Source organism: Xenopus laevis, chromosome 9_10L (genome assembly GCF_017654675.1).
Source record: "Xenopus laevis strain J_2021 chromosome 9_10L, Xenopus_laevis_v10.1, whole genome shotgun sequence".
Taxonomy (NCBI): domain Eukaryota; kingdom Metazoa; phylum Chordata; class Amphibia; order Anura; family Pipidae; genus Xenopus; species Xenopus laevis.
This window is the reverse complement of record NC_054387.1, coordinates 89,197,549-89,216,433: the sequence shown is the minus strand read 5'-3', so window position 1 is coordinate 89,216,433 and position 18,885 is coordinate 89,197,549. Positions and strand designations below refer to the sequence as shown.

The following is an 18,885-nucleotide window of genomic DNA, read 5'->3' as shown; positions in this document are numbered from 1 at the left end:
GATATCCTCCTCACCAATTGCCTATCCTATACTCTACACTAAGAGAGTCAGATTTACAGTTAAAAAAAATGTAATTAAAAAAGAGCGCCATATTACTGAGCCTGGTAAAGTGTTGCCTGAGGCAGCGCTATAAAGAATATTACCTAAGAATGGTATGCCCTGCTGGTTAAAAAATATAAATACACAAGAAGGAATGCAAATACTCAAACAAGGAAGGAAAATGTTAAAAAATGTATTATTAGAGTTGGGCAGCACTGGATCTGACCAAAAAACTAAATGAAGAATGAAATAAGGATATCTAGTAGTGTCAAGTCTAAGGCAAATGGAATTGCTTAAAGTGGACCCGTCACCCAGACACATAATCTGTATAATAAAAGTCCTTTTCAAATTAAACATGAAATCCAACTTCTATTTTTTATTAAAGCATTCATGGCAGTTGTAAGTTCATTTAAACATCTCAGCTGTCAATCAAATATTGTCTGCCCCTCCTCTATGATCTCAAGATTTTGAGATGATGCAAGGCTTGCCTTAATAACAGTCTGCACAAAATGGCTGCTGCCTACTTGCTATAATTTTGAAATCCCGGACTGAAGGAAACAAGATTCAAATAATTTATATAGTATAATTAAAGTTCATTTTGCTTGACTAATGTGATAAAATAGGATTTTGAATAATTTTTTTCTGGGTGACGGGTCCCCTTTAAAACATTCCAATACTTATCCAAGCGGCATCTTCAGTTTAACGGAGAGAATTCCCCAGCATCCAGTCATTATGTTTCAGCTGATCTTATTCAGGTAGGTGCAAGGTGAAACGCCCAGAGTTATGTAAGTTTGATGGAGTGGCTTGTGAGTGATAAAATCAAGTAATTTCTCTTTTCTGTCTCATTGTTTAGCTAAAGGAATAACCTTTTCTCTGAAATGGAATTAGACATATCCAGAAAACATTCTATCAGATATTTATTCATAATTAGCACTGTAAGCTTTTGCCTGGATGCGCAAAACCATTCTCCTTGCATAGAAGTCTTTGTACTCCTCTGGAAGCTCCTCAAGTGTTTTCAAAGCCCGATCTAAGATCTGCATTGCTCTGGAAGCAGCACAGGGATCTTTGTTTCCATATGTGTCTGTTTTATCGTAGCACTCAGAAGGCAGGTCTTTCCAAAAGACATTAACTCCAACTCCAAAGCCATCTGCAACTGTATTGTGAAACCAAAGGGCTGCAAGATAAAATAATGTTCTGTTTAAAACTCAATTCAATAAGTCACTGCAAAAATAATCTGAATTCATGTTTATGCATTCTTCATATGGTGAATATTCCCATCCACAAATACTATCGGACTTGTCCTGTAGAAGTTACCTGCACCTTTTTTTTGTAGCATAATGAAATACCAAAGACTGACAAACACTATCTTGTATACATGAAGATGAACAAGTCCTGAGATGTCAATATATTAAAGATATATTAAAGCACTAGGACAAGCTTTCCTTGCACATGGGGAGCTCATTTCTGAAAGCTGGCAACACACATTACTAAAGTATTTAACTGATTGATCCATTTAAAATGTATCCATGCAAGTACACAGCTACACTACAAAAAAATGGATATTGCCAGTACCCATCACAGGTAAAAAAAACCCATCACTTTGGAGCTAGTGCCATGCTTTTAACCAAAAGAATAAGTGGTGCTTATCACATTTGGGGATTCTGGGTGTATGTCAATGGTTACTAGGTTGAGGTCAGATGTACCAGTAAAACAAGCATAGAGGGGAACTGTAACACTATTGATCAACCATACAAATTAATGAGACATAGGAGCGGCAGCATATTACCATTGTCCACTATGTTCTGTATATTAAAGGGGATGTTCACCTTTAGATAACTGTCAGTGTTATTAAAATCCTTTTGAGAATTGATCTTCATTTTTTAACATAAAGCTTTTTCAAGATAATTACCACTGAAGCTGTGTTTTACTGGTCCTGAATACTGCCTACTGCAGATTTTTGAAAAAAAATTCCCAAACATAAAGCACTTTTTGGTTTATTTTAATTTGGTTTATTTCATTATTTTTGGTTTATTTGCATTATGCAAATAAAACAGGAAATAAAGGGACACATGCAGTAACATTTCATACCTGAACTTACTTTCAGCACACACGCAGGGATCAGCAGCAAATTCCAGAATGCAGCACAGTACCTGGTACCTGACTCCTTATGTGATTACATTTTCCTAGTTCATTTGGAATATTGGTTTACATGGTTAAAATGGCAGCTCACATTTCCCTTTATTATTGTTCCAGACAAATTAAAAAAATTAGATTTCAGGTCATACTATACTGGCACAGAGTTTTTCTGTTCAAACAATTTACAGTTTGGTGAGCGGGCAACTGACCTGAATGCTAAACTCCTGGACACTGCCCATGCACTCATGGGCATGAAATTCAAGAAAATTGTTTGAAAAGCTTACATTGTCTGATTTGTGAATGCCCAGGTGATTACAATTTAAGTCAATGGAAGGGCAATAGTGGGGCTTTTGCTGCCAACCCAAAAAGTTCCAATTATATACTTATTTCACTGTTCACATGTGGATAGGTGGGTAATATTCACAATCATAGGAAAAAAGCCAGTGTAGTGTGCTACTCACCTGGAATAAACAGGACATCTCCTGCTTCCAAATAACACTCATATCGCCTGGCATGTGAAAAAAGAGGATACTTGACCAAATCTGGGTTATCCACGTCTAAGACTTCAGATTTGTCACCTGTTCAGAAATGTTAGAAGATGTAAGCATTTGCATGGGTGCCACATTATAACCTCCTGAATGACTTTGACCTACAAATCCCCAATTTCACATTTTATGATAAACAGGAATCACAGGAGCATGCATAAAGCTATTATTTGTGCCATATGCAAACGTCAACTACAGGAGTTTATATGGATATAGATACATCAATACATGGGCCAGCCACTGGGTATCAAACTATGGGCCTTATAAATAGTTAATGATTAATTTAACAGCATAGTAACGGAACTGATTCTTCATACCTGATAAATATAAATATGGTGCATCTCGAGGACTGTATAGCACAACTCGCTTCTTCCCAGTCACCTGAATAAGCAAGTTATCCATCACCTGAAAGCATATTATATTATTATTAAGTGCCAGTATGTGACCAAATAAATATAAGAACAAAATTGGTCAGCCTATTCCCACTTTTCTGAAATAAAGATGGCTGGGGGGAGAATTGATCTCTTTTTTCAATCTCCTAGTTGAAGCTACTTGCCTAAAATGTATGAATTCTGGAGCCCTAACTGGGGCCAAATGTAAAATTTGCCAATTGCACTGTGGGTGACTTGAGCTGGAAGCTCCAGCTGGATTCTTTTTGACAGACCTTTAAATGTGAATTTGATTTTTTTAATATAGATGCCTACATCATAATGAGTCCAAAGCTGAAGGCCTGGAGAGCTGATGCGGAAGACGCTGGAGAAAAACTGATCCTTCTCGAAGAACTCTGGTACATGGATATCTGTGGCAAGCTGTGGAAACTGTTTACTGATATCAGCAATATCCTGCATATGGACAAACAGATTTATTTATAAACTAGTGATCATATCACCAACAGAAAGGTAGGAGAGAACGTCCGACATGTATAGATTTTATATTAAAATAGATACAAAGGGAAAAATGGGAAGCCTGAGAAATTCCAAAAAATATGGGGCCATGGCTAACACAGGAGGGTCTTGATCTAGAATAACAGGCAAGGCAAGACCATGCGTATGGAACGTCAGCGAAGGAAGTGCCCCCCCAACCTATTATAACCCCTGTATGTTACTGTATGTGTTACCTGTTATGTTTTAATCTTGAAAACCAATAAAACTCATTTTGGAAAAAATACATACAAAGGAGTATCTGCTACTAGTTTATTAATACACATAGAAAAAAATTAAACCAGATGATAAGCAATTGGGCAGTATTATGGTGCATCCAAATATCTGATCAATGGGCTCAAAGTAGGCCATTTGCTGTTTTTGAAAGTCAATGGAGTAACAGACATCCTTCAGTTAAGCAGAGGTTTTCAGTTTTAAAAGTATTAAGAGACTGTCTGTGAGTACCCACGACATGTATAGAAGCAGCTCCCAAAGTTTGGGATTGGCACATTATACAGCAGATGGAGTCCCCAGGCTGTGGGTCAGTTAGCCTGAGATTTGGGAGTTGATTGCTTTGATGCTGTAGCGGAGTGACAGCCATTCTAGCTTAAAAGAATTGTTCATAATAAAAATAAAAACTGAGTTAACTCAGATTTAGAGAGCTGAAAAGCAGGAGGTTGTGTTCTGTTCTATTTGACATCCAGCCTTTATACATTACATTTTTGACTGACTGACTATATTAGAAACACTTTTTATTTTGCACAGCCTAATTATTTACCAAAGTTTTATTTTTACACTAAACTGTTCCTTTAAGGGCCCAGATCAAATGTTGGCTAAGGGGGGCTTGAACCTAAAAAATCTTAAACTACCTGCTATGGGACTGACAATACAGTGTGTGAAACTCAAAACTTGGGGCCCAGGTTCACAATTCTCGGTTTATATGACTGCAAGGGTATGTCAGAGCCCCTTTAATATACTTTCTACTTCTCAGCTAAATAGTAATAATAGGGATCTCATCACAGGGTTGTGCAGCAGAGAAGACTACATACATGTTTCTGATTAGTGGACCATACATATTACAAAATGTATCTGATGACAGGATGTAAAGGCAAAAACAATTAACAAAGGTGTATAACATTCAGGTATACGTACATGTCATGCATTCAGCAGAATCCACTATCTACTGACATACAGACAATGACACAGCTTTACTGACTAAAGCTTTACTGTTATCATTATCTTTCCAATTATGACATTCATATTTAACATGATTCCTGTTGTTTACCTTGCGAGGATCTTCCCCCAAAGAACGAAGGTAATATTTTTCATTCTAGGAAAGGAAAGACAATCAAAGCTTAGTACTCTTTGTATTTTAGTTTGTTTAGTTACATCGGCACACATCGTTTAGTGAATATTGATAAGACAAAAAGGAGACAATGCCAAGCTGGAGGTAAACTATTTTCACATCCCTGCTTCAGTTTGCCTGACATATAGCAAGAAGAGCAAAAATCAAACTGTTGTGACTAAATATATAATAAAAACCTCAATGTCTGTCTCTTTCAGAGAGTCTCTTCTGCTTTAAAAACATTGAACAGTGTAAATATTTGGGACACATCATTCACTGCTGATTAAAAACTCATAAGCTAGTATGAAATCTGTTACATATGGCTTTTCTTACCCGCAATGCACAATTTCCCACCAAAATTCCAGTGATCACACAGGTGAAAAACTGTTCACAGTGAAATGCACAATGTCAGAAGAGGTTACTGCCTATTGTCTCGGCTAGGGTGTAATAATGATCAGGTTTGTGCAGGTTTGATACATAATAATGTATATATTTATCAGTAATACAACATACGTGGTAAAAATGAAATAATGTGACTGTGCTGGACACAATGTGTTATAGTACAGAGGATGCAAAATACTGTAACACTGAGGCATGGAAATGGAGATCATTATATGCTTTCTTCCACAGTTTCCCGGGAAACTGCATTTTTGTAAGATTAGAGAGATTTAGGCTGGTGATCATTGTGTCCTGGAATGAAAGGGTATTTTTAAGTGCTTTGTCGCTCATAGGGAGCTTGATTTCCCACAGGCAATAAAGTGTCCCATATAACATTACCCTTCTATATCATTGAAGTTTTTAATCTTATTTTCAAACAAGGTACTGTGAATGATCTTCAAGTTTCTAAGTAACCTTTCATTTAGTATTTATGGTATCCTTCAAAAGTGGCAAAAAATTAGTTACCTCAGAGATAAAGAACTCTGTGTGCTTTTCCTTAGCTGCTCTCTTCACAAATGTATCAAAAGGCAGCGTTCTGAAAAACAAATATGGAAGAAAGAAACCATTGCACATCAGAACTTTTATACTTTAACAAACAGCAATGCCTTCTATGTTACTGTGAATTAATCAGGAAGCCTGTTTGAAATTAATGGTATCCCATTATTCCCAGTCTCTCTCGCCTGCCCTCACTATATGTGTTAGAATTATCACAGCTGATATATTTGCATGCACAGCATCCTCCAAGTCATATTTTCAACAAAAATAAAAACAAAAGAATATGTGCATTTCATCACGGAGACCTTGTATATATTTACAAAAAAGAAAAACACAAAAGCCCCTATAACAAGACATTGTCTCAAAACAACAAGGAAAGAACAGCACACTTTACCCTATGCACCCTAAGTGCAGCTGGTATCAATACTTCTTTTGGGCCTATAATTTGGGTGTAAAACACAGGGCATAGCACTGTATTGTTCAAGGGAACCCTGTTACAGCTGCAATATAATAGACCAATTGTAAAGTACAGGTTCCCTTTAGCTCACTGTGTTTGTGCTCACTTTTTCCCCACAAGCCAATATCCCAAAATACAGTGAGCTCCCCAATGGGGAAGTATAAGGCTGCTCTGCTGGCCACTGATGCTATCATATTATATATATTTTTGCTTTTAGTTGTCGGACTTAAACTATCTTATATTTAGGCATATGAAAAACAGTCAGTGAATTATATATATGAAGTTTAATATTGGTAATTGCTGACCACGCCTAGCAATAAAAAACAGCACTTTCTGCTTTATTCATTACAGGGTTAATTTATTTTTCATGCATAGAGATATCTGGCTAACTGAGCACCACCATATATTTAATGGGATAAGTCTGCTATTTGGTAACTGTCTTGATTATTTTACAGGGTTATTTACCATAGTAGGGTGGCACTTAAAAAATGTGATGAATGCCTAATAAACATGGATACAGGCCAATCCTATTTAATACATAGATTACGATTTCTCTAGCACCTTTATGGCCATGCATTCCTTAGGAGTCACCTGTACAAGAAGTTCTTCCTGATAAAGTCCATTTGAGGGACTTCAGATACATGGATTTTCACTTCTTTGCTTCCTCCTGTCTTGCTCATATAATCCACTGTCCATTTTGTGCTGCAATCTCCAAGATGCAGACCTTTCAGAACAACTGGTTTTCTCTGAAAATCAACCAACTTTTAAATACAATACATTTACCTCATATGGACTTTGAAAACACTGCATTCTGATGCATTAACATTTGCAGAAGTTATAGGATATCCTACAGTTAGTGAGAAAAAGAACATTCTCTAACATATATAATGGAAAGCAACAAATATGTACATGTTTTCCCAGTGCTTTACACTAATGTGCATTCAATGCACTCTGCTCTCAAAAATAAAATGCTTGTTCTTCTTACGCAGATAGATGTAATTAATGCCTGGCATGTGTGGTGGATGGCAAGAAAACACCACCACTGTGGACACATATGGGTAGCACCATCTTGCCTGCTGTCCCAATGGTTTCATACAGCTAGCTGACTCTGCGCATAACATTATTATTTTCTACTAGATAAGTCGGACACACACAAGGTAGAAAACAATGAATAATGGACACAATTATACTTTGCAACAACTAAAAGCTTCATGAAATATCCAGCCATAATGCATACAAGCCTATGATGCATTTCGACCACTCTGGTGCTTTCAAGGAGAAATATATATATTATATATATATAAATAAATCACAGACTCATTCTTCACTATATCAGTGTGCTACTGGTCTTACTTTACTCTACATGGAATACGTGACCTGAAGGGCAGGCCAAGGTCATCCAGTTTAAGCACCTGACAGGCGACATTGTGTGTGAAAACAAGGGTTTGAGCACTCCACATAAGATAAGTTCAAGGAAAAATATGGCATTCAAACCACCTTGAATCCCTGTCACTGCTTCCTACTGAATCAAAGGGAATACAAAAGTTCCTGAGCAATGCTCTTCTCTGAACACTACAATCTGCCACAGACAAAACATTCTTTCAGGTGGTGACCGGGTGACTGCATTTTAAAATCTTGTAAATCGTTCTTTACCAGTGCTCCTTTTTGTTACTAAACACTTTAATAATTAAATTTAAAGCTGCAATATTATTTTGAGTTAATTACTATAAGGTGAGTCTCAAGATTAGTAACTATTTTACACCTTAACTTACCAAGGGATAAATGTCTTGTAGAAACGTTTGCCTATCGACATTTGTGTACTCAGGCAAAGAGATTTTCTGCTGCTTGATCTCCATAATACCTGCATAAGTAAGAGGTAAAAGCAATTTATTGTTATGTTGCATCTAAAATATTAAAACTCTGGCCTTTTTTTACACTTGAGACTGGATGATTTGATCTTGAACTTTTCCATGAAATATGATCTGTTTGAATTTACAAAACTGGATTAGTTAACCTCTGGATTAGTTAAGAAAAACGATCAGCAATTAGCTCTGATAGGTCAACTTTAGTAAAACTATTGAATCAAAGGACAGGAATTCAGTTGCAGAAGTAGTGACATTATATTATATAAACCGCATAGCAACTTAAATCAAACCCAGAGAGCTTGTACCAATTAATGCAGGTTAGGCAAAGGAGAATAGTTAGGGATTACCAGATATAGGGTACAAGAGTGGAGTCTGGAGGGAACTGCATTTTATGGCTTGTTTGTAAGCATTCTAATGATGCCTACCAAGTAGAAATGTCAGCACTGACCACCTACATTATTTACATATACAAACCCAACCCCATGAGGCATTCTACAGAAGGTGAAGATCCCAGAGTACACCAGCACATGTCCCTAATGCACATAGATAAGGAAAAGGCAGTTGAGGATGTGAATTTTTCGGCTTACTTCCCACTCAGGTTTATATACAGCTTTTAATTCTGGCAATCTATTAAAAAATCTAAATCACAGCCCTATGGTTAAGCTCAGTGTTATGAAAGCACATGCCCAGTGGTAAGTAGCACCCTTAGTGCAGAAATATGCCACATATGAGAAAGTCTGAAGCTGTATAATGTAACACAGTATTACATTTTAGCCTTCCTTATATTTTTGAATGGACTTTAGGCAGAAGGAGATTTAATATGTCTGACCATAAAATATATAATGCAAGGCCGATTACCACTCAGTTTAGATGCATGCTGCCGTTAGGCTTAGCTCCTATTCATCAAAAAGGCGACTTCTTAAATATACCTTAAGTATGTTCATCAAAGAAGACCAGTTTTTAAACAGGAAAGCACTTTGCCTGTGGAGTAATGCCTGTTACCACCATGGTCACTGCCATTGATGTGAATGACAACCACGTATCACCATCCAATTTCAGAACTACAAAGAATATGCTAGTAGTGAATAATTATAATCATATAATTATCATATCTATTTTGCTTCATAAAGGACAAGGACATTGTTGTTCACTGGGAAGGTACCAATTTGTTAGTTTGTCTCCATATTGAATATAAGCACTAATAGTGAAAAAAATGGTCACGCGTCAGATTGTTCACCAGAGATAAATACTTTTTTTATTGCTTTCTATCTTTTATTTTTTACTGTTTTTTTAAAATTTAAGTTTAAAGTGGCAGTTCACCTTTTAGTTAACTTTTAGTACATTATAAAATGGCTAATTCTAAGCAACTTTTCAATTGGTTGGCAATATTTATTTTTTATATGATAGTCCTTTTTCAGCTCACTGACCCCATCTAAAAAACAAAGGCTCTGTAAGGCTCCAAATGTATTGTTAGTGCTAATTGTATTACTCATCGTTCTATTCAGACCCTCTTCTGTTCATATTCAAGTCTCTTATTCATATTGATGCATGGTTGCTAGGGTAATTTGTAGTTTAGCATCCAGATTGCTAATATTGGAAACTGGAGAGCTGCTGAAGATAAAGCCAAATAACTTGAAAACCACAAATAATAAAAAATTAAAACCAATTGAAAATTGCAAATATCACTTTCTACATCATACAAAACGTGCATTTTAAGGTGAGCAACCCCTTTAATGTTCCTGTCTCTGTGGTTTCAGTTTATCAGCTCAATAATCCAAAAAACAGCTGCCTTTAAAGGGGTTGTTCACCTTCAAACAACTAGTTGTTATCAGATAGATCACCAGAAATAACGACTTTTTCCAATGACTTTCTATTTTCTATGTGTCACGGTTTTTCTAATATTGAAGTATAAAGTGTCATTTCTCTCCTTCTGAAGCAGCTCTGGGAGGGGGGGTCGCCGATCCTGTAAACTGTTCTGAATTGATACATTTAGTTGATACATTTCTAATCTTTGTCCCTGCTGAGCAGAATCTCTGGGTTTCATTACAGGCAGCTGTTAGACTTGATACAATTGTTGCTAATACTCCAGAGATGCTGCTGAGAAATGTATCAACTAAATGTTGCAAAATTGTAATAGTTCAGAATCTGCACCTGGATTACTGAGCTGCCAGACTCAAACACCAGAGACAGGAACATTCAACTTTAAACGTAGATTTTGGAAAAAACGTAAAAAATAAATAATGGAAAGTAATTGGAAAAAGTCATTATTTCTAGGGAACAATCTAAAAACAACTAAATTGAAAAAAGTGTTTGGAAGGTGAACAACCCCTTTAATGAAAATCAAGAGATTCTGCCCAGCAGGGCCAAAGATATAAAATGTATCATCTAATGTATCAATTTAGAACAGTTTTCATTACATATAAGAAAAAGGGTCACAAACAGAAAAGTGATTGGAAATAGTCTTTATTTCTGGTGAACTATCTGAAACCAAATGAACAGGGGAAAAGTGTTGGAAGGTGAACAACCCCTTTAGGAATCAGCTTTCTTAACTATCATCTATCAAGTAGTCAGCAGCACATTTTTAGTCAGGGATTAAACTATATCAATCATCCTGTGCCAGTATATCAGTATATAGAATGTAAACTTACTAGATACATTAAAGAATTCAGTGAACAGCTCTGAACCACTTCAACTGAATTTAAATGTCCAATCTCACTACCCAGCAACTTGCATTTTCAGAAATGCGCCTGAGTTTTCAGATGAGAAGGGTCTAATTTAATTAGAAACAAATAGAAATGCAGTTAACCCTAGCAACCAAGTCTGAGAATCTCAACTATTTGCTGATTGGTAACCACACTGGGACAATTCAGCGCCAGTAAATTAGCCAATAAGAGACCACAGTGTCTGAGAGAGACCACCAGTAGCAGGGGATGTACTGCACAATAATCTTAGTTCTAACGATATACATGAAATAAATATACTGTATATTACTGACATAAACCCTATTAGTAGAGTACATTCACCATCCTATCCTCATTGGTTCAACTTCATGCTTCGGATTTGTGTACCGGAAGCCTCTCAATTGTCCGCTCAGCAATATTTTCCGTAGTGAAATCGCCACGGTATATTCGTTCCGCTCGGGGGGAAAAAAAGTTTGAAACAGTTTGAAAAGGCATTGGTACCTTTAGGCATTACAATAAACGACTCCAGTCCTGATGTAAACGATGTACAAACGTATTATAGTCAGTTATAATAATTTTGCGTAGATTTATTACAACAATGTCTCATTTAGTTACAAAGTTCGGGTAAAGCTCGTAGCGACAGCTAAAACTTTTAGGAGAGGGTGCTGGAACGTGTTAATCTACAGTAGCTGTAGAGACAAGCGATTACTTTCTTCCTTTACCAAGCAGGAACCCGTTGTATAGTGTTTCCGGGCGGGACTGATTATCCTGATGAACAGGATGCGGCGCTCTGTGCTCCTTTTGTCCCGGTTATGTGTCCGGAGATTTCTGTGGCCCCAATGGGGAGCTCCCCTTGTGTCACCAGCGCAACTCCCCCACCCCCCAGGTCTCCCAAACCCAAGCCGGGGGTACAGCAGCAACAGCGGCACAGAGAGGCGGAAAGTGGTAGTGGTTGGGCTGCCTAACCCGGTGATCTGGTTTCGGAGCAGGATCTATTTCTTCTTGATCAGAGCCTACTTTGACCGGGAGTTTACAATTGAGGAGTTCACGGATGGGGCAAAGCAGGTGGGGAATGAGATCAGTGCAAAGGGGGTCCCGATTTTGGTTTTTACCAGTGTTTCTCCACTTTTGTCCCCTAAGTGTCACTAATTTTCCCTGTATGTCCTTTTCCACCCAAGGAGCCGATAGATTCCATCTTTGATTGTTGTTCTTAAAAGGGCGTTCCACCCCCAGTGTCCCAATAACTGCATGCACCCCCCCCCCCCCAGTATCCAAATGACCCTTACTGGCACTTTGGCTATGACATCACTGCTGGCAGATACCAGTGCCATTAGGGTGATAATGGTCATGTCTGGACTGAGATCCAAAAGCCCCATGCATAGGGTTGCCACCTTTTATGAAAAAAAATAGCAGCCTTCCAATATCTTTATCTTTTTTACCTATTAATAACATTGGGATCAACCATAATTTTTACCGGCCAGCCAGGTGGCAACCTTACCCATGCATAGCAAATCCATAAAGGCCCAATAAGCACCGTTGTATAAGTCTGTGCATGAGTGGGGAGTATGCAGCATGGCTATTGGTGCAGCAATAATGTTAACGGGAATGCGTCAACCCAAAAAACTATTTTTGCCTAATGAAAGAAATCATAGTTCTAAGCAACTTTGCAAGTATACATTATGTACACATTTTCTATGGTTGTCAAGTTATTTGTATATGTTATACTGTTAAAAGCAGTGTTTATATGTCCCTTTTAGTGATGTGCAGGCCAACCCAATACCTGCGGCACAGGTTCAGGTCGACCTCGCACGCTTCTTCACGTCAAATGCCGGCTTCCGACTTCTGGGTTTTTTTTCCGGAAAAGAGGCAACCCTAGCGTGGGCTAAGGGAGGGCGGGTTAGGGTCGGGGAAATCCTGACCCGTACATCACTAGTTTCTTTCTATTCTCTGCCCTGGTGGTTCAGACTGTTGATACAATGTAAAACAAGGCAGCTGATTAACAGACCTGTCTTTGCTGGGAAACTAAGACTTTTGCAACATTGTTTAAAAAGTAACAACCAGGGGTTAAGCAAATGTTGCTTTTAATAGCAATTGTTTTTTACAAATAACTTTAAAAGCACTGAGCATTTTTAATAAATGTATAATGCAAAGTTGCTTAGAATTATGTTTTCTTTTATTAGGCTTTTTAATTTTATTTTGGAGTTGACTTGCATACAGGGTTGCATTCTTTAGTGATTCCTAGTCTGGGCATGCAGAGTTTGGGGGTATCAAACTCTGTATGAGGAACCCATTTACAATACAGATTGGAGAGACTATCACCTACATCCTGCTGATATCTTAAATTAGAACTTAAATTCTATCTTAAATTAGAACAACTTTGACAAAGGCTGGTGTTGCAGCCGAAACATTAGGTTTTCTAATAAATATATTACTTTGCAATAAGTCCTGAGCAGTGCGGCTTCTTTTGGAGAGGATCGTATGCAGCTTTTTGTGAGGCGTGCACCCAGGCAATGTGAGGACCATGTATCGTGAGTGCTGGGATTTTGGGGAAGAGTTAAATTAGAACTCAGTGTTCTCATGATGTTTGTACAACTGTATACCTACTAATGCTGAGCTTGTTTTTTTGTTTGTTTTTTTTAAAGGCTTTTACATTGGTTTCGAAGTTGCTGTCTCAATGTAAATTTGATGCGTTGCAGAATCTCATAAGCAGTGAGGTAAATAATTTTTTTATAGTGGCCAGATAGTTTAAATGACAGATTTGTATCTTTTTTGTTTTGTAACTACCCTTGGTGGGGGAATGTGCAGTATAGAAAATGTCCAAGTGAGAGAAATTCACCGGTTCACTAAACTTCTTTAGTGCCCTTGCCATTTAATAATGCAGAAGTACAACGTTTCGGGCCATGCCCCTTTATCAAGCATCTTGCTTGATAATGGGGCGTTACCCAAAACATTGCACTGTGGTTCTTTATCCTGTGGGTACAGGCATAATCACAAGACTTATCTGTATTGTGATTAAACATATAAACAATTAATAAAATTGACCTTTGGATGTGAATGTGATAGTGAAGATTCCTCTGGGGCAGGGACTGGTGTGATTGGTGAACAGTTTATCTAAAGATAATAAATTTCTCCAACTGCTTTCCATATACATAAAGGTACATTTTCTTACTTTAAAGGAAAACTAAACCCCCTAACAATGCAGGTCTCTATAAAAAGATATTGCATAAAACAGCTCATATGTAAAATCCTGCTTCATGTAAATAAACCATTTTCATAATAATATACTTTTCTAATAGTATGTGCCATTGGGTAATCATAAATAGAAAATTGCCATTTAAAAAAAATAAGGGCCGCCCTCTGGGATCGTAGGATTCACTGTATTCACAAACATACAAACAAAAAATACATCTTAGGTCACATGAGCCAATTAACAGACAGAGTTGTGTCTTTTGCTTCCTCACTTCTTCCTGTTACAGTTAGAGTTGAAGTATTTCTGGTCAGGTGATCTCTGAGGCAGCACACAGACCATCACGAAATGGTGGCTCAAGGCAAGAGATGTAAAAGGGCAATCTTTACTTAAATATATATTCCAGTTTGGTGAGATTCTTTAATATGCCACTTAATATGATATGAACTATCTGTTGCTTAAGTGTTCATTTTGGGGGTATAGTTTTCCTTTAAAAAGGCTTCTCCCAGGGAGCCCCTCATATAGGCACATCTGCACTATTCACTGTCCACAAATACTTTCAGTACTGATCATTATGTGATGTTTTCTAGACTCTTCATACGAAAATGTTAGATTATGAAATTTTAATTACTTGTTTTAATGTTTGTTTTTCCTGTTTTTTTTAGCTCCTAGAAGATATCAAGGAAAAATGTTCTTCCATTTCTGACAACCACAGAAATGCTTTGGCAGCACATTCAGATGAAATCATGTATATAACCACAGGCAATGTTGCCATTTATTATGATGATAATGGTATGTGTGACTTGAGTAAATCACTTCCAGGCTGGATTTTGTTTTATTCAAACACCTGTTTATAGCACAGAAGATGTTACAGTTCACAGGAACACCTTGACCTGTTTAAAGCCATTTGAAAATGCAACTCTTCTGATTCCTGTGCTAGTATCATGATCATACAAAACAAAACAAAAATTACTACTTGATTTAGGGTAATGGCACCTTGGAGTGCTTTGTTGCACACATGAAATCAATCATATGGGGCCAAAAATACCTTTGCACAGGGGTTAATGTTAATCCTGTGGGTAAAACATATCATGCAAGAAATGTGTTTTTCCTACAGTAATTAACATTAAAGGGGTTGTTTACCTTTGAATTAACTTTTAGTATGATGTAGAGACAATTTGCATTTTATTATTTGTGGTTTTTGGATTATTTAGCTTTTTGGTCAGCAGCTCTCCATTTTGGAATCTCAACAGCTTTCTGGCTGCTAGGGTCCAATTTAACCTAGCAAAAAAGGCAGAGAGACAGCAATATAAATAGATGAGGTTCTAAATAGAAAGATAAGTAATAAAAAGTAACAATAACACTGTAGCCTCACAGAGCAATAGCTGACTGATGGGGTAAGTGAAAGCTGGAAAGAGTCAGAAAAAAATTACAAATAATTCAGAATTTATAACAAATAATGGAGACCAATTCAAAAGTTGCCAATAGGCCCTTCTTAAACATACTGAAAGTTGACCCCTTTAACTCTAATGCAAAGGAATTGTCTGACGCTTTGTTGCTCAAGGGAGGGGAGACACATGGGAGACAAAGCACCCTGTGTGCCATCATGGCAGCTCCTGCTCCTATAACGATCTGTATAATGTTCCTTGTATACATTTTAAAAGGATGCTCTTGTGTGTATTCCAGCTATGTATTTATCTCAACCTCTATACTGCAATCCATATGTTAGCCATTAATATTGGAAGGAGCCATATGATTAAATACTGTTTAATTAGATCATTAGATCATACTGCTTTAATGTCCTAAAACCTGGAGTAAAATCAATACATTTATTTTTTCTTTCTCTTTTCAAGGAAGGAAGTTTGTTAGCATCCTGATGCGCTTTTGGTACATGACTTGTGCTGAGCTCCCAGATGACAGTTTGGAAGGAACTAAAGTTTTTCAGTTTATCATGGGAGATGAGACGACAAAGAACACAAAACGCCTTCTCACTGCAAACTATGAGTAAGGACACTATTGGTGATAAAATATAGTAGCCACAAGAATTAGGGGATCTGTACATAAATCTACCAAACTCACTCAACAGATGTTGACTTATGGCAAGCAGCTGTTACTGTGCACACTGGGTAAATGTCATCTAGAAACAAAGCGACTTGTAGAGCACAGAGATTGCACAACAACCATAGCCTATCATTTGGGCACAGTTAAATTGTCACTGGGCTGATGCTCTGCTCAGTATTTCATAGCTGGCCTTTGCATTATAAGACCTTATAAGTCATTGGTAGTTTTAAGACAGCTGCTTTAATAATGCTTTAGAACAGCTATGCATACTCTTTAGCTCTTTGGTTTAAGAAACCACATTTATAGGTTTATTCGTTCCATGATTTTAAAAATGTTTGTATATGCAAGTTCAGTGAATGGTTTACAGTGCTGTAAGTAGGAAGTGCAAGTAAACCAATAAAGGAAAACATTGTTAGAAATGTGGGAGTGTATGGGAATACCAAGAGTCAACAAAACAATACATTAGGAGTGAAGCTGAAAATAAGCAGAATATTGCAACAGTGAAGTAACTCATGGGAAAAATACTTCATGTTATAATAAAACACTCAATTTAATCAGGAAGCAGTTCTTATGTGTCTTTTTCAGTAATAATAATGAAATCAATTATCTGGTTGGTTTGTATGAGTCACCTTATCATAATGTTACTACTAAAGCCTGGTATTTTCACATTTTGTTGGAAAATTTGGTAAATGCATTGTCTCATCCGGTGATGTGTGTCTTTTTAGGTTCCGCAGGGAATTCACTCAGGGAGTTAAACCAGACTGGATCATCACTCGCATTGAGCACTCAAAACTCTTAGATTAGAAAGACCTGAGCCTGAAGGCTGAAGAAATGAGCTGTCTGTCACATCCTTGAGCTGTTATTATTTCTATTCAAACTGCCAAATACATTTATTTTCTTTGTGCATATGGGTGCTCCTGCTGAGGCGCAGTTCTTTAGTTATGTTTAGTTAATTGCTGGTTTTAATGGTATTCACAGGCACTTGGGCTGTAGTGCTCGGATTGTTCCCAGTGCAGAGGGTGTCAGCCTGTCTGCTCTGATTCTACATGTTTATAAAATTGCCAGTGTTATGGAAACTATCTCCTCTGGATTTTATTTTATAACCTGTTTAACAAATGTCAGGTGTAATTGCAGAAAACATTAAAAACAGTAATGTAAATAAGCATTCTTGTGAGCTTTGTATGGAATTTGAACATCACCAAAACAACTGAAAGCCATGTGGCAGAATATTATTTTATATAAATGCACAGAATTGAAATAAAACATGTTTTTTCAGGCTCCATGTATGATGTTTCAGTGATTGTACCTAACATTTTGGTGCAAATGATAATTTTTAACAAGGCCTTCATGGGGTTGATCACTTTACATCACTTGATTCAGTTCATTTGTTTTCAGATAGAAAATGAATGTAGCAAATTATAACAGTTCAGATTCTGCACCTGGGATACTGAGCTGCCAGACTGAAACACCAGACAGGAACATTAACTTGCCTTTTTTTAAATAAAACCGCAACTGAAAAAAAGTCTTTATATTTGGTGAACAATCTGAAAGCACATGAACTGAGAAAAAACAGTTTGGAAGGTGGACACCCCTTTCAGAGTACAGTACTGGTATCAGCTGGATACCTGGAGACATATTTATTGTATATGCACACTACAGCTGTGCTGCAATAAATGTTCCTCCATTTCTCTCTTGTAGCTTTGGAGTTTCTGCCCTGTTTTTTGTATATCCCACAGACCCAAAGGGTTACTAGGCAAGCATGTGCATTAGCTCAGTGTATTATGTAACTGTTCATGAATTTCTGGCGTCTGTCTTTGGCAGGATATAAACGGAGGACCTTTTACCACATAGCTATTTGGAGAGCCAGTAATAAATCCTTGTAATGTGCCAGTAAGAGCATGGCTCAGTGTTCAGTAGGAGTTATGTAATAGTTGTCCACTCTCAAAAAAAAAAATCAATTTGTGAAGTCAGTTGTTGTTCACTTAGACAGTTATGATTACTGTTGAAATGTCTCTGTCTGCTGGATTCCACTAATGTAGGATTGAGTAAATTACACCTTAGCCGTATTTGTCTTCTCTCTATTAACAATTAATCCCACCTGCTGTAACCAAGCAACATTAATCAAATGGACTTTCAGTGGTGTAACTAAAAGCTACAGGAACTCAGCAAAACCATTTTAGGTTGCACATTGGCGGGCCCCACAAGGCATGCCAGGTTTTACTTTACGATTGCCTGATGACGAAGGTTCAGGCAATCATAAATGGGCCCCTAAAATAATGTCAAGTCAGAGGTGAGCAGTAGGGTTTACAACTCTTTTAAGAACCTTTCAGTTGTTTTTATGTTATATTTTTGCCTTTCATCTAACAACTTGAGGGTCACTAATCCTGGCAGCCAAAAAAAAAAAATGTTGCTCAATGATCAAAATGTTTTGTTAGTTTTTATTACTTATTATTTCAGTGACTGGAAGATAAATAGGAGAGGGCCTGAATTGAATGACTTGTTGCTAGGGTAAATTGTACCTCTGTAATCTGTTGGCTGCCAAGATTAAAATCATTTTTTTTTATCAACTGAAAAAGATCTACAAAGATATCTATTCTGAATAAATGTCTTTTTAGTCAAGGCTATAACAATACAAGCCTGATTTTAAGATCTATTTTATTTGGACTTTTACCTGTATGATCTAAATTTTACAGTATCCAAATTCATATGAGAATAC

At 37.1% G+C, this 18,885-nt stretch overlaps 2 protein-coding genes across 11 annotated transcripts; one reads left to right on the top strand and one right to left on the bottom strand.

The window, feature by feature from the left end:
* Positions 1–216: 216 nt before the first annotated feature.
* Positions 217–11,555, bottom strand: tyw5.L (tRNA-yW synthesizing protein 5 L homeolog). Of its 10 annotated transcripts, XM_041577093.1 has the most exons (10): positions 11,236–11,394; positions 9,170–9,301; positions 8,148–8,236; positions 6,967–7,136; positions 5,889–5,958; positions 4,926–4,970; positions 3,425–3,562; positions 3,038–3,125; positions 2,637–2,753; positions 217–1,213 (listed from the first exon to the last, which is right to left on the bottom strand). In XM_041577093.1, exons 3-10 carry the CDS (start codon positions 8,229–8,231, stop codon positions 957–959), a joined length of 969 nt encoding a protein of 322 aa, XP_041433027.1. In that variant the 5' UTR covers positions 8,232–8,236; positions 9,170–9,301; positions 11,236–11,394; the 3' UTR covers positions 217–956. The 10 variants fall into 10 exon arrangements, with proteins under 10 accessions (XP_041433027.1, XP_041433024.1, XP_018091633.1 ...); XM_041577090.1 differs by lacking the exons at positions 9,170–9,301; positions 11,236–11,394 and adding an exon at positions 11,423–11,555; XM_018236144.2 differs by lacking the exons at positions 9,170–9,301; positions 11,236–11,394 and adding an exon at positions 11,423–11,555 and having other exon boundaries at positions 6,967–7,121.
* Positions 11,556–11,692: 137 nt separating this feature from the next.
* On the top strand, positions 11,693–17,447 carry maip1.L (matrix AAA peptidase interacting protein 1 L homeolog). The gene is made up of 5 exons (XM_018236149.2): positions 11,693–11,986; positions 13,564–13,635; positions 14,774–14,900; positions 15,962–16,112; positions 16,895–17,447. The coding sequence occupies exons 1-5, from the start codon at positions 11,693–11,695 to the stop codon at positions 16,971–16,973; spliced, it is 723 nt and encodes a 240-aa protein (XP_018091638.1). The 3' UTR covers positions 16,974–17,447.
* Positions 17,448–18,885: the final 1,438 nt, after the last annotated feature.